At 47.2% G+C, this 15,820-nt stretch overlaps 1 protein-coding gene across 1 annotated transcript; it reads right to left on the bottom strand.

Moving 5' to 3' along the window:
• Positions 1 to 13,593: 13,593 nt before the first annotated feature.
• Positions 13,594 to 15,509, bottom strand: LOC123082343 (transcription factor MYB52). Its single transcript, XM_044504690.1, has 3 exons — positions 15,036 to 15,509; positions 14,177 to 14,614; positions 13,594 to 14,068 (listed from the first exon to the last, which is right to left on the bottom strand). Exons 1-3 carry the CDS (start codon positions 15,148 to 15,150, stop codon positions 13,899 to 13,901), a joined length of 723 nt encoding a protein of 240 aa, XP_044360625.1. The 5' UTR covers positions 15,151 to 15,509; the 3' UTR covers positions 13,594 to 13,898.
• Between the last annotated feature and the right edge of the window lie 311 nt (positions 15,510 to 15,820).

Consider the following 15,820-nt stretch of genomic DNA (forward strand, 5'->3'; position numbering starts at 1 on the left):
ATCCGGTATTCTTATCCAAGAAGCTCCAGTCTCATCGCCCCGTTTCGTAACAGGCAATTTCCCCTCACCAAGATCTAAGACCCATCTACTAAACAAAGCAGTAGCCTCTTGTACCCTAGCGTCTGCATTCGGCACAGCCAATCGCATGTTAATTGTAAGGGACAACGTACGAACATGGCGCCACAACGGAGAATTTGTAATGGCTGCATCAACAATTTGAGGCCTAGTACCCCCTTCAATAACCGACAATATCTGTCTAAGGTCCCCCCCTAGAACCATGATCAGTCCACCAAACGGGAGGGCCGCACGCGATGCATCACATGCAGAAAGAACATCACGCAACGTCCTATCCACAACCTCAAAACACTTCTTATGTGTCATAAGCGCCTCATCCCAAATGACTAAAGACGCTGCTTCAAACAACTTGCAAAGGCGAGAACCTCTTTTAATATCACACACCATATCATCCTGAATGTTAATTGGTATTTTAAAACGGGAATGAGCGGTTCTTCCACCGGGCAGCAGCAGAGACGCAATACCCGACGATGCAACAGTAAGTACTATCTTTCTCTTGCCTCTAAGTAAAGCACATATTGAACTCCAAAGGTGGGTTTTCCCAGTACCTCCATACCCAAAAACAAAGAAGAAACCCGGACCACCCGACCGAACACAATCGACAATAGTCTTATAAGCAGCCATCTGATCAACATTCAAACTACGAAACATGGCAGGCGCCTCTCTAGCCAAAGAAACAGCATCGTACGACATTTCTTCATGAATTAACCTATTATCAATGAAGGGGGCATCAATATCATCAAGCATTCGGGACGGCAGATTGAACTCATGAATATCAGAACCATGCTTTAAAAATATGCCAGCCAACTCATCAAGAAGCATGTTTCTAAGCCTATCGACAGGAACCTCGTAATTTTCATTATCCATCACAGAACACCGCATGTTGGATATCATCCGCCATGCTCAACCAATAGCGTTCAAAAGAATCCCTCTCATCCCTAACATGGCAATTTATGAGCATGGTGACAAACAATTGTCTAAGACGATTTCCAAACCCCCAAACCACAGCCTCATCAAACGCCATGTACCATTCACTATCATCTCCTAATAAACCCCTGCAGCACAAGCATCTTTAAAACTATCGTACACACATCCATTATACGTCCTAAGGTCTATAAAAGATCTAGCACCCTTAACAATCATCAAGAGCATGCGCAAGTAGTACAACTCACCTTTCGTAGGACAAACATAATATATGCGACCAATTTTCTCAGCGCCACCTCTTTCGTGCCATGATCTATTCACAGAGTCCCAAGTCCATTCAATTGGAAAATCACAATAAGTTGATGAACGGGCATGCTCATACAATTCATTTGCAACAAACCATTCAGTCAACATTGTTTTTTTCAACTTTTCAGAATTTGAAAGCTTGGTAAGATCAACACCAGGAAAGTAACGAATAACATTCATGCCAGGCAGGTGAACGACTAACCTCTCTACAGAAGGCATTCGACAATGTATTGGGAAACCAAATATACACCATAACGCATCATACTCACAAATGTAACGACAACGCAGATACTCTTGCACCTCATCTACAGGACCATCGCCATACACACCCGCCTTTTTAAAACGCACTAACATCACCTTAGCGTAATCAGCGCCCTTTGTGACATATTTAAACAAGTATTTCATCACTTGAGTCTTATTACACCACTCTACATTAATGTGGGCCTGAAACTTTTTAACCAAAGCCATATTATAAGGAACCACATGCCTATTGTCAAGATAATGGCCATTTTTAAAGATGGTCCGACCGTCGTTACGACGTCGATATAAGGCAAATCCCTTGTCATCTATGATCGTTTCATCTCTAAACTCTTTCGGGAAATGCTTTGAACAAGAACCCTTTTTCATGCAAACACATTTATCGTTCATTTTCCCACAGGGCCCGTGCATCATAAACTCAGAAACCAACACATAGCCCAAGGGGTCTGCTAAGGGATCAGGTATTTCAGCAGAGATAAAGGAATCTATACTCTCAACACCAATCTCACCTTGATCACCTACCCGCCAAACCAATATGTGTGCGTGTGGCAGACCCCTCTTCTGGAACTCAACAGTATACAAAACTGAAAAGAGACACACAAAACACCAGTGAGAAGCAAGACCTGTCGTACAACACAACCAAGGGGAAAAAACATAACAAACAACAGCACATGCAGCGTAATCAAACACAAAGACAAAACATAGTACCAGCCTTGATAGGACCATAAGCCTTTCCGCATTTGATATCTTCCAAGTACTCCACGAGCTTCATATGGTACACCCTAACAACTATATCCGGCCTATCAGATGGCTTCTGCCCTGGCTCCAACGCCGCAGTAATCTCAGGCCACTTGGGATTACAGGTGAAAGTAGTAAAGATATCAGGAGCACCGTGCAGCCTACATATGGCAAGGCCGTCTTGGAAATTTTCCTTGTAATAACGGGGACCAGCGGTGTGGCTGGATGGCAGAATGGTTTTCTTCCCAACAAGAGTGCTATCAACACACCCCTCATTAATGGCATCGGTTATACCTTGCAAATGTTCAGCCCTAAGCATGTCCTGGTTTTTCAATATATACCAAAGCCTGTTCTCATCGATGCATGCACGTGCATCCACAACGGACTGAGAAGACAACATGCCATAACACAGGTATGGATTGGGCTGATCACCCTTATAATGACACATAAAATGATAATAATGTTGCATGGTCATCTTATTTTTCTTCCCACCATCAGGAGACTGATCAATTGGGACATCAGTAGACACTGTATCAGATGCATAAGGCTGATTACCCGGGACACCAGAAGCAGACCCTACATCTGAGGGAGGAGGATGTCCACGCGAGACACCAGGAATAGACCCTATATCTGAGGGAGGAGGACAACCACGTGGGATACCAGAAGTAGACCCTATATCCACAGAAGTAGACCCTATATCCACCACGGGAGTCCGAGCAATCAGGACACCAGAGGTAGTCCCCGTTTCTACCACACTATCATGGACAGGATCAACCGGGACATCATGATCGCCATCATCATCCGCAAGGACAATCAAATGAGGAACATCTATCTGGAACCCCCTCTCTCCATAAGGAAAAAGCAATGGGTATTGCAAAGGCATAAAAGCAGTGTTCAAAGAAGAGATCTGCTTAAGACCTTCAGAACGGCTAGAAATTACTATGTCCCGGGAAGACCTCTCTCCAGTAAAATCGCCAACAATCAAAGCAGCAAGCCCAACAGTAGTAGGCAGGCTATACTGTGGACCATCACCGTCCGAAGGACCAATTATACAAATCGAAATTTCCTCAATAGGCCCATCACCAGGATTCTCTATAATACTGCTCGCCTCTCTAAAGGTATGCACCAACGAATTGAAGTCATTAAGCATGTCCCTTAGACCAACAACTATATCCCTATCGATATTCCCATTGGGCTTATCGTCTGGATTTAAAGCACGCATTCTATGCTCGATCTCGTTAGACGGATCATGTATATACATCTCAGCAAATTTAGGGTCATCATCGCCTTTCGGCAAGAGCGACCCTATACGATGGGATACCTGTCCACTTATTTTGAAAATCTTAGGCCCACGAGTACCATCTAATGAATGATCAATAGTAGCATCCATCAAAGTGAAAGCGAACATACAATTGTACTTACGTATGTTTCGGAGGAATTTTCTTGCATGAGCAGTTCCATCAAAATGAAGCAGCTCCCGGAGATAAGCCGGGGGGTCTTTAAAAGGAGGAATGTAAACCTTAGCGCCTTTACAGCAGAGATAGTAAACCATCTTGCACTTCATCCAAGAAGACTTCGATTTCACCTGCTCGTTGTACCAGAAAGAGGCACCACAATACCGACACAAGAAACCTGGAGGGCCGTAATACGACTTATCTGCATAGGAAGCTAACAGCCCCAAAGAGGCATGGAAGAAAGGAAAATCCATAAACCACACGACAACAAACACACATATACAAACATGCTAATCAGTAACCGACGACTGATACCTTTAAGGGACTCAGCAAACGCAACCGAGTAACCTCGCCAATCCTCTGGCATGGGACCATAAACAGTATGCTCTATAATGAAAAAACCGAACTAACATAAGACAACGCACAGAACAAATAAACAACCAACAATGGAACTACAACACCACAAGCACCTGCGTATCCAGAACGAAGCAAATCAAGGCTCACCCTACGCTTTCTGCGGTTCAAGGTCGTCTCAGATGAACTTAAATAGGGAAACCAACTATCACCTAAGACGGGGCAAGAAACACGGGAAACATGAAAGGATTAGCACCCGCAAACAACAACCTAGTAAATAACCAAATTCAGCAGGAAGGAGACAAGACATACGTTTACGCTTCCGGGGAGGAAATCTAGGAGGCACACGCGGCACGTACAATTTCGCAACAGCAGCACGGGCTCGCATGGGAGCAGCAGCAGGCACACGAGCAGAGCCACGTCCACGTGCCACCGCAGCGGGAGCACCACGACTAGAGCCATGACCACGCGCCGAAGGAGCACGAGTCGCACGACCAGAGCCGCGTCCCCGCGCCGTAGCAGCGGGAGCAGCACGACCAGAGCCACGGCCTCGGGTCGCAGTAGTAGGCGCACCCCTACCAAACCCATGGCCTCGCGTAGAAGCAGCAACACCCCGTCCAACCCCTTGTGGATGGGCAACATCGCCTTGCCCAGTAACGACACAACCTCGTCCGCCAACAAAGTCCCCAACCAAAATCACATGACCTGTGTCAGGTATACGTCTCCGGGCACCACCCCGCTTAGCCACAGGTCTGCGTGTAGAGGACCCCTCCTGGCCAGAGGCACCTCCCCTTCCCGAGCCATTGCCACATCCAACGGGGGCATCATCGCCTAGGCCAGCACCGACACGCCCACGGATAGCCCATCTCTCACACCCCTTGCCTCGTCCACGACCATCGCCCCTCTGACCCGCCATACAAACACCGCCCTAGACAACAACACACCCACAGACAAGCACCCCACCATACGGTACCATGGCAATCCAAGACTGAACAATACAAAACAACAGACACAAACATAAAATTCCAGATAGGGCAAATAATAAAGCATTATTAGCGGGCAGTAAGACTAACACGTATGCCAAGACAGAGTATAATGATATGAAAGGTTGAACCAGAACCACAAAAGATAAAAGAGCAGAAGCTATTAATGATTTATTGAATGCCAATTAGTACAGATGAACATAATAGTTAAATAGTACAACATACCAGCCGCACATAGCAGCATATACATAATGATTCGAACACACAACACCTAGAGCAAGTGAAAAACCAAACCATCGAAAAGAAAAGGGAAACCAAAGAAACCCTACACTGGTGCTATAAAGCACATGCCACCGTAACTAAGGCAGCATGGAGCATCTGTCGCTGCGAAACAACATCAATGTCATCCACAACGACAGACCCATCGGCACGTGCAACAGGCGGCGTGGCCCTGACCAGCGATGCAGCCAGAACCACCGCAGAGCGAGCAAGCTCTCGATAAGTAGACATACTCCTATAATTGTAATCCAACACAACAAACCCATACACCCCTTGCAGAAAAGAAATTGCCTGGAAAGCAGTGCTTTCATAAATGGACAAGCCCACACTGGCCTGGGACCAGAAGAACCTCCTGACTGTCAATGCATCTCTCCCAGGAACATCAACCTCAATCTCGACTCCCCCGAGCAAATCACCATCTTCCATAACCTCTCGCAGGTATGAGTGGAATGGCAAACGGCATCGAGAGGCAACGGCATCCAACAGATGCACATACGAACAACTCACAGCAAACATCCTGCCATAGATAGTACCCATCAAAAAGTAAACCCACTCCACACAAGAAAGAGAAAGAAAAAACCAGGAACAAATGTTAGATCACTCAGTTCAGAAGATCAACACAAAGCACCCAGACAGGGAAAAAAAGCATACAAAAGAAGCAGATCACCCAAAATAAAAGCCCCAGGACCATAGATCAGCACACCAGGAAACAGAACGCATAATTCACCTTTTAATACTTGACAATTGTTCATCCTACCTAGCCTGTAAATATACATGAATTCAAATATCAACCGACGTACTCACTACACTCCGGAACACGACACATAAGCTAGAATACCAGCCAGGTTGCTCAGGCATATATCCAGGACAAACCTCAAGAAGCAGACCCTATAAACTAAAAATAGCCTCCACCCAAAACAAACCCCTACACTTAAGCACGAACCACTTTATCTAAAGACACGACAAGCTCATACCCATAACCAAAAGTAGCCTGAACCACGTATATACGGATCCTCCTGACCCAAGGCTTTAACAAAGACCCACAACCTCTGTCAACGACACACGACATCACAACCATCAAACAACAGGACTGCCATAATAAAAATGCTCCTATGCAACAACCAAATCGACCATTACAACGAAGACGAGCATAGAGGCAGACAAACGGCACAAAAAATGAATCTAGGAAAGTACCTGCCCAAGGACCGTCAACAGAGACCCCAGCAAGAAATACCCGCACCAGATCCAATCCCTAGGAAGCCGAAGACCAGGACGACGCGACGATGACCGAGGGCCAAATCTCAGCAAACCCTAACCCCAATCCTGCGCAACAGACGGGGACAAATCAAAGCAATCAACAGGAGATCAAAAAAATCGAGAGTAGATCAGAGCCAAGCGTGAGAAATCACCTCATCCATCGCAATCAACCGGGCAAAGAACAGAGAGGCATCATCCAAAGCAGAAATCCAGCCCTAGCCGTCGGTCGAAGCTACAAACAACACCCCCGCATCAGAGGACGGGCACACACGTATCAACCAAGAGACGACAAGCGGAGACACAGACCAGACCTGAGGATCGACGGCGGGAGAAGCAGCGAGACGACGGCGCCCGGATGCAAGAGAGGAAGAGGAGAACGGCGAAACAGGGAGAGAGTGCTAGGGTTCTGGCCCAACCAACCTGCTCCTCACCTTTACCCCAAGAGACAGCCACACACGAAGCGCCACGCAAGGGCGAACACGTGAAATACCAATAATGCCCTCTGCGGGCACCGAAAATTGCAGGCGGTGGCACGCCATCTCGCACGCAAGGAGCAGCGACGGCGCAGCTCACCCACTCGGTCACTGACTGTCGTGGACTACAACGCCTGGGCCCCACCTGGCATAGTGCACGAGGGTAGTTGAACGGGGGAGAAATGGCAGCTACTATTCATTGATTGTCAACACATCAGTGAAGATCCAACGGCCAGATCCTTTACATCAGTGAAGATCCAACGGACAGATCCTTTCACCTGAAGATCGAACGGCTGGGTTACTTTTGGACACTTAATCCGACGGTCCACAATGCAACGCCCTGAGAAGGCTCCATACAAGACTCCAATTTAACAATGGGATGATCAAACTCGTGCGTCATCCATCGGCCCCACACCAACCGAGGACGCGTACGCTGCATCCGCATCGACGGTCGCCGTCGGCGACCCCGACCACCCATCGATCCATCCATCCAATCCCCGTTGGAGCCCGAAAGCGCGCACTAGAAATGCATGAAATAACGAAACGGGGACGGACGGAGGGGGACCGGCCGACTTGTTCGTTACTAAACCGCCCGCACACGCACAGCGCGCGGCGGCGTCACATCGGCCACCAACAACGGCAACGCCGACGGGAGTGGGAGCGGCGGTTGGGGAGGACTGGTCGCGGCCGGAATCTTGGCGCGCGCGCGTCCCCCGCTGCAACATGCACGGCCCCTAGCTAGCTACCCCCGGCCCAGCGCGCGCCGGGCGATCACTCATCCGTGCGGCATACAGTTCCCGGAAAGAGACCGGCGCACGCATGCGGCGGCGACGCGCGCGCTAGCTCGGTGGTGGGGGTGGGCGAGCGGGCATACAGCTCGATTGATTGGCTGGCTTATTTTGGGTTGCCTTGTGCGCGTATGTTACTTGGGATCAAATTAAGCTAGTCCGCCCCGCTCTTGCGCGGTGGCCTGCCCTGCCACTACGTACTCCGTTCCGAAATACTTGTTTTAAAAGTAATTGTATCTAGATTTGTTTTAATTCTAGATATAACCATTTCTAATACAAGTATTTCCAAACGGAGAGATACTTGGAAGTAGCCTGGTGAGAGCTAGCTAGAGCTTGGCCTGCTGATGGTGATGCCTCTGGCAAGTACAGCGTAACTAACTGTTGGAGATGGCTATGTAGCCGCTTTATATATGAAATGATGGAAGCCGATCTGGTGCATAACTGATAAATAATTCACTTTCCAGGGCGCAACACGTGTTCTAATTAGGCCATAGTACTGTCATAAGTTAGGTGGTTCGGTACTTTTTTTTTAGTGGTTCGGCACTTCCACGGACAGACAGGCGTATATTTTTGTTGCATGTACGTAACAGATTAGCCAGATTCAAGAACACCACCACGTTGCACTCCTGTGCCAAAATCCTGAGATGCATGTACTCTCTTCAGTACGTATGTCGGTTTGTGTTAATTCTCGTTGCTAAGCGTGGTGGTAATGTGTGAAACGGGGATAGTCTACGTGGGGTACATATACAAATCAGTTTTTGTGTCATCTCCCTGACGTGATGAGATCAAGGGACGGCAAGATTTGGTGTCAGTTGCTTTAGATCTATCAAGGATTCAACGACGATGACTGCGGCTTCATGGCACTGGTTCTTAGCTGCATGTGCATGAAGACATTTTGGTTGTCATCGACAAAGTAACGTCAGCTCCGGTAGGGGAGATGCGACATCGATGCGTTGGCAGCTTGTTCTAGTGACGGTAGTGGCCATTTGGTGGTCTAGAGATCTCAGTATAATTTGTATTATGTTTGATGTGATTTATACTTCTGATGAACTTTTATAATAGATCTTTTTTTAAAAGTATACCACTTTTCTATCTATGGGTCTTTACAATGAGAATTTCCCTATTATGAGAGTAGCTTTGCTACACTTACGTTTGCATATTTATGTTCGTTGTGACCAATACTTTCGAACAAGACCTGCTTGAATACATTTTGACGACCTATTTACTTTTACTAAGTTTCAAATATTAAAACTTGCTAGTCATATATTTAGATCTTACCCAATTTCATTTGCTTAAGGGGTTAAATTCTAGTACCGAAGTGCTATTCATAAAGTTCTTACCAAGTTTCATTTGCTTAAGGGGTTAAATTTTGGACGCCGATAAGTGTCACACGTGTGGGCGTTAGGGAGTTCGCCCACACATTTTGTGTGGTGTATAAGAGGAACAGCCCACACACCTACGTGTGGGCAAAACAATTAGCACCCACACGCCTCTTTTTTTCCCTCCCGATCCCTCTCACACGTGTGCGTGTGGGCGAAGTTGATAACGCCCACACGCCCGTATGTCGGGCCTCGTACCTCCTGGTCCCGCACGCCACGCGTGATGGTCACCGCGCGCCCGCAGTTGCCATGGTCCAGACCCTCGTCCATGTTCGTTTAATTGCAGTTGCCATGTCGGACAACTGCAGTTGCCATGGTTGCTCAACTGCAGTTGCCATGTATGGTCTGATCTAATGTAGTTGCCATGATTTCATAACTTTAGGAGTTGCCACATACTAACGCTAGGCAGTTGAAAGAGTTGCCATGTGCTCACAAACATGCTAGGGCAGTTGCCATGTAAAAAGGAAGAGTTGCCATCTGCTTACGTGCACGTTAGGGTAGTTGCCATGTACATGCACGTTAGGGCAGTTGCCATGTACCATGCAAAAACATATGGCAACTCGGTAAAAGAGAGTTGTCATCTGCTTACGTGCACACTAGGCAGTTGCCGTGTACCCTACAAAACACATGACAAACTCGGGTAAAAAAAGAGAGTTGCCACCTGCTTATAAAAGCACACTAGGGGCAGTTGCCATGTGCAGTGCAAAAACACATGGCAACTAGCAGCTTGGGTGTGGGAGAGGAGAAGGGCGTGTGGGCAAGATGCCAAATGCCCACACACTAGCCCTTGTATGTGCGTGCAAAGTGGCGTGTGGGCGAACTGCTGAACGCCCACACACCAGCCCCTCCTGTGTGGTGAAACGGCCGTGTGGGCGACCGGCTGAACGCCCACACACCAGACCAGTCCTACGTGGCACTAGAAACATGCCAAGATTCGTGCGCTCACGAACGGACGCGGATCCACGCGTGTGGGCGAGATGCAAACGCCCACACGTGTGGGCGTTAACATTTCCGTAAATTTTAGTACCTCCGTCCCAAATTACTTGTCTTAGATTTTTCTAGATACAGACGTGTCTAACACTACAGATACATCCGTACCTAGACAAATAATTCAGGATAGAGAGAATAGTTTTAAAAACTTTGTAAATTTATCACTCCTTCCTATCAAGTTTTAGTAGTTGAAACTTAATGAAGTTTTTAAAGCTTGTCAAAATGTATTAAAAGGATCTTGTTTCAAAGCACTTGTTACAAGAGATACGAATATGCAAACGAAATGTAATTTTGACGTTTGGTTCAAAAGATAAAATAAATTCAAATTTAGAACTAAAGAAGCACATGAGGTGAAGTGAGCGGGGATGCACTCTCTGTTAAAAGCTGCATGTGTGGACTGTGGACCGTTTTACAACAATTAAACCCTAAACACATATAGAAGGCAATCACGACCCAACTGGGCGGCCGCAAATATGCTGCCACAAATCTAACCCCGGATGTGAGTGGTACAAATCGCGTCCCGTCATCATTGGATAATTGAGCATATACATCAAATCTAATTGAGAGCATATACACAAATATGAGAGATACAGATATGCTCGCATATCTGTGTGCATCAAATCGCTATAGAGGCCGAGTGTTAACAAATTGAGAGCATATACATTCGGACTTGGCAAATATGATCTCTCAAACGCTCACGGGCACGACTGGGCGCGTCTACGAACAGTAACCGATCACGTCTCAAACTTAATGCTATGCATTCGAGTCTTTCATATTTTATCCCCTAAATCCATACAAAGTATGCAACATAAACCTACGTACTACGATAGACCAGCTATGCTTCATCGTTGTAGATGCCCACGACGTCGGTGCCGGGCGCCGGGTAGATGGACGCGTAGGAGGGCTCCGGCTCCTCCTCCTCCTCCTCATCAGTATACGTGAGCATCTTGTCGACTTCCGCGGTGTGCTCCACCTCCACCTCCTGCCGATGATGGCGTCTGGCCTCCGCCTCCGACTGTGACCGGAGGGAATCAAGGATTGCCTGCTACTCTGTCTATAGATCCGTGTCCCAAGCGTTCCCCACATCCTCCTCCGGCTCCTCTTCCTGGTCGTCAACCTCATTCTCCTCAACCCCCAAGTCCTTCTCCGGATCCACCGCGTCCGGAGGTAGCCCCGCGGCGATCCGGGCTTTGCACCTTGTCCAGATCTGCTCAAGGAGCTACATCTAGCGCTCCGGCGTTAGATATGGGTAGCTTCTTACCTGGCGGCATGGTGGCATGACTACTAATGGTGGCGAGCGGCCATTGGAAAGTGCGGCGGCGGTGGAAGGGAGGGGGGAATGTGGACGGATAGGGTTTCGGTGTCGGCGGTCGGCTTAAATAGCCGGGCTAGGCACTACGCCGCCCGCCAGAGCGGCGCCACGCGGCGCCATCGGTCCGACGAAGGAGACAAGTTTCAGACTGTCGGGTTTCAGAGTGTTTTCCTGTGGGACCCCATCGTCACTCCGATGTGGCGAAAGCGTCCGGGCACCCCTATATCCATCCCAGATTTGGGTTGTATATGAGGGGTGCCGGTCAGCCCGGACGTTTGAGGCCCGTTTGAGAAGTTTGTCTGTGTCGATTTTTTGTGACCGATCACTGACCGGACCGTCCGTCCGGACGTTTAAGGTGGGTTTAGGGTGCCCGACGCTCCGACGAGTACTTGGTTTGAAGTGTGAATTCATGACTAACTTGTAGTCTTTTTTACATAGCACGTCATTACGGCCCATGTATACCTTTTCCTCAGCGAAACGTCAATTGTAAAAGTCGTTGATCCAGGTTTGTTAAATGTCATGTCGATCAGGTCAATATAGTACATGAGGCTTCACCGTTACACCGTCTAGGGCAACAGGTTTCCAAAAGCGATTCGACGACAAAGGAAGCGTGAATGGATCAGGCTTGTGCGCCGAAAGGCGACAACGATCAATTACACACCGCGCATCAGCTTTCGTCCATTTTCACTTTCACTCGGATGGAACGTGCATTTCATCCGTGCGAGCGAGCTTAGCTTAGCTAGAGTGGAGGTCCAAATCAGGGAAATTTGCGCGGGGATTATTAACTGACGTCAAACGGCTGACTGTTGTAGCGATGATCATGGAGATGTTCGCGGACAAACCGGTAGACGATAAAAATATGGTACACGGATGCCATCAGCTGGCTCCTGCATGACTGATTCAACACCATCACCAACGTGTCCACTTACAGCACATTTACACATCACGCTGCTCATGGGGTAAGGCGTATCGCTTAATGCAACCTTAACTTTTTGTTGCACCTACGTGTATATATAACGCGATAAAATGAGTTAATACTATATAATGCTCCTCCCTTTTATCTAAAAGTATATAACATGATAAAATGAGTTATTATTACTATATATAGCATGTAAATAATCAAGTAAATGCTATAGACACCTAGAACAATATTTAATAATATGACAAAATATTTATGCAAAACACCTATCGCGAGCACACACAAGGAAACTGCATACATGCATGCAAGTGAAATCCAATCTACGGGCAATACCGTTGTGGTAAAGGCGGTAATTTTAGAGAACTCATTACAAGCAAGTGAAATCCAATCTATGGATGGCACCGTTGTGGTACATTACCACATGACATAGAGGGGGTGGTCATAAACGCCTATACCGGAATACTGGAATCAACAAACCACATATGATAAAATCGTAATAATAGAATATGATCCTAGCATACATAAGCACACACATCCTTCTAGTAATGCGTACTAAAGGCTCCGTGAGTGTCAAGTTTAGTGAAAGTCACCTCCATCTTTAATGAGACATAGAGAGCAACAAAAATGAGGTTCAATCTCTGATGGACTGCCATTCCCTGGAGAGTTTATGTTGCCGCAGTCATTTTAACTGTTTGTAGGTTATCAACAGCTATGCCGATATAGCCTTAGCTGTTTTGTGATCTTGGCAGACAGACGAGTCTAGCTCGTGCTGTTCTGCCAGGATTGTGCATCTTTTTATTTCCTTTTGCTGCTTCTAGTCCCTGGTAGTTGTAACAAAAGACAAGTGGTTCTGATATATGGAAAGTGGAGAGGGGGCTCTCTTTATCAAAAAATAATAATCTCTGATGGACTCGCGGGTACAATATACAAGGGGACTATTCTGTTATCTTTGACAGTGGAAGGTCCTAGGGGAAAAACTATCTCATGACTGATTAAAACCCCATAATAACCAATAATCAAACAGATTAAATGACTTATTAAAACATAAAAAAAACATCCCATGACTGATTAAAACCCCATAAACCAATAATTAAACATATTAAATGAGAACAAAAAATGTTTATTATTAATTAAATTTACAAATGATGAGAGAAAAGCCTCGTTCTCCATATCTCACGAAGAACTCTGCATGGACGGGCATATACATGCATGTGTGCGTACATCAATAAATTAAATGTACATGTCATATATATACTTTTGCATTTCGCTTAGCTTCCTCTATAAGTATATTTGGTGTTAGATTGCTACAGATGTAGCATGGCCCGGCCTCCTCACAAAGCATTACAAGCTGCTTTGGATGCACCACCCCTAGTTAAATACTGACCCATAACACATATAGATAAGATAAATCACTGACGAGAAGTCCCAACCTCCATGAAATCTATGAGCGACACCTGCCCTTCGGCTTGCTGATCGTCGTCGTCGTCCCGGTTCTCCTCGATGCTCGAGCCGCACTTGGTGTCGCTCGAGCTCACGTTCACCTGGAGGAAATCGTAGAACTCCACCGATCTATTCGTATCTGCAAAACAAACCCTAATTGACTCATTCCAGACATACAAGCTAAACTGATGGGAGAACGCTCTGTATACTAGAACCCTGCATGCATGCAATGGATCAATCATTTCACCTTCATTCGTGGATGAGCAGTAACCCTCCTTGCTACTGTGATGGCTGATCGCGAAGGGGGCAGCAAATTCTCTGCGGTACTTATGGAGCAAGGCGGCCATGGTATTCGTCTCCGGAAGTCTCGGCTTCTCGCCGCCCGTGGTGTTCTTAGGGCTCTCGTCTTTCTCGGCACCGGCGGTGGTGGTGGAGGCGGCGGCGGGCGTGGCACGTCTGTTGGACGACAGCCTCATCCGCTCCCTGCACCGGCGCGCCATGATCACATGCCAGTGGTTCTTGACGGCGTTGTCGGTGCGGCCCGGGAAGAGCCTCGCGATGACGGCCCACCGGTTGCCATGGACGCGGTGCGAGGCCAGGAGCAGCTCCTCCTCCTCCTCCGAGAAGGGGCTCCGGTTGATCCTCGGGTCCAGCTGGTTGAACCACCTCAGCCTGCAGCTCTTCCCTGAGAAATCACAGACACAACAGGTCATTTTCCATGGGTTTTCTCGTTAATTAATCATCTAAGAAGCTTAGGCGATGTGCTTGCAACGACACCATGGATAGATAGCTTGTGCGCGATAGATGAATTAGGAACCAAGAAAGGTAAAATTAACTCTCTAAGTGGCTAGCAAGCTAGTAGATAAAATTGCTCCACAAGTGATAGAGATGCCATATGCACATCAAGGTGAGCATGACACCCTAACAAATCGAAATTCTCTCGTGGACTAATTAACAAGAAATCCCCCAAAAGTCAGATAAGCTTAACGGAACCGGATTGCGCCTTAACGGAACACAAAGTACACCTAATTAGCCAATAAGAGAGATTCATTAATTCCACAGATGATCGGTTGATGATCATGCATGCATACATGCATGTCTCGTACCTGATCGGCCCTGGAGCTTCTCGGCGATGGCGTTCCAGTTGTGCGGCCCGTACCGCGCGACGAGCTCCTTGAGCCTCTCGTCCTCCGACGGCCTCCAGTGGCCTCTGGTGCACATCCTCCCTCGATCGATCGCCCAAATAAGCAACAAATCTCTCTAACCTCTATGGATCCCTCTAGCTAGCTATCTCTTAAATATATAATTAGATTTGAAAAGCTAGCTGCACATAAACAGCAGCAAAAGAATGAACTAACTAACTAAAGCTAGTTTAAGACCAAGATCGATCGATTCGAGGGCCACTGGAGAGAGATGAACAAGATGCAAAGAGAGAGAAGGGAAGAGAAGAGACAAAGATCGGCAGGATGAGAAGAGGCAAGAGAAAGATAAGAGGTGGGGGATATATAGATAGATAGAAAGGTGGGGAGAGGGGGCCAAGGGAAAGTGATGAGCAGGCAGTTTCTCTCTCTGTCTAACTGGCCAACCCCGGCGAGCTCTCGTTATTGTTGATCGGTTAGTGAGGGAGAAGATAGCGAGTTGGGAGATGGTTACACCGGAGTTAGTTTGATGCTACGTGTGCGCTAACGGGTGGTTTTGTACGTTAAGCTTCGCGAGAGGGGAATAGAAAATGTTAGTTACATGCTATCTATAGCTAGAGCTAGCTAGGTCCACAAGATCAACGAACTAATCTGCAGTGTCTCGCCACCAGTTACATTTGCTCAACAAACAACATACGGAAAAGAAACCATTTAAGCTCACTGTTTGTGTTTTCTTGTGTGTGTTTGTGTCC

This window comes from Triticum aestivum, chromosome 4A (assembly GCF_018294505.1).
Source record: "Triticum aestivum cultivar Chinese Spring chromosome 4A, IWGSC CS RefSeq v2.1, whole genome shotgun sequence".
Lineage (NCBI taxonomy): Eukaryota > Viridiplantae > Streptophyta > Magnoliopsida > Poales > Poaceae > Triticum > Triticum aestivum.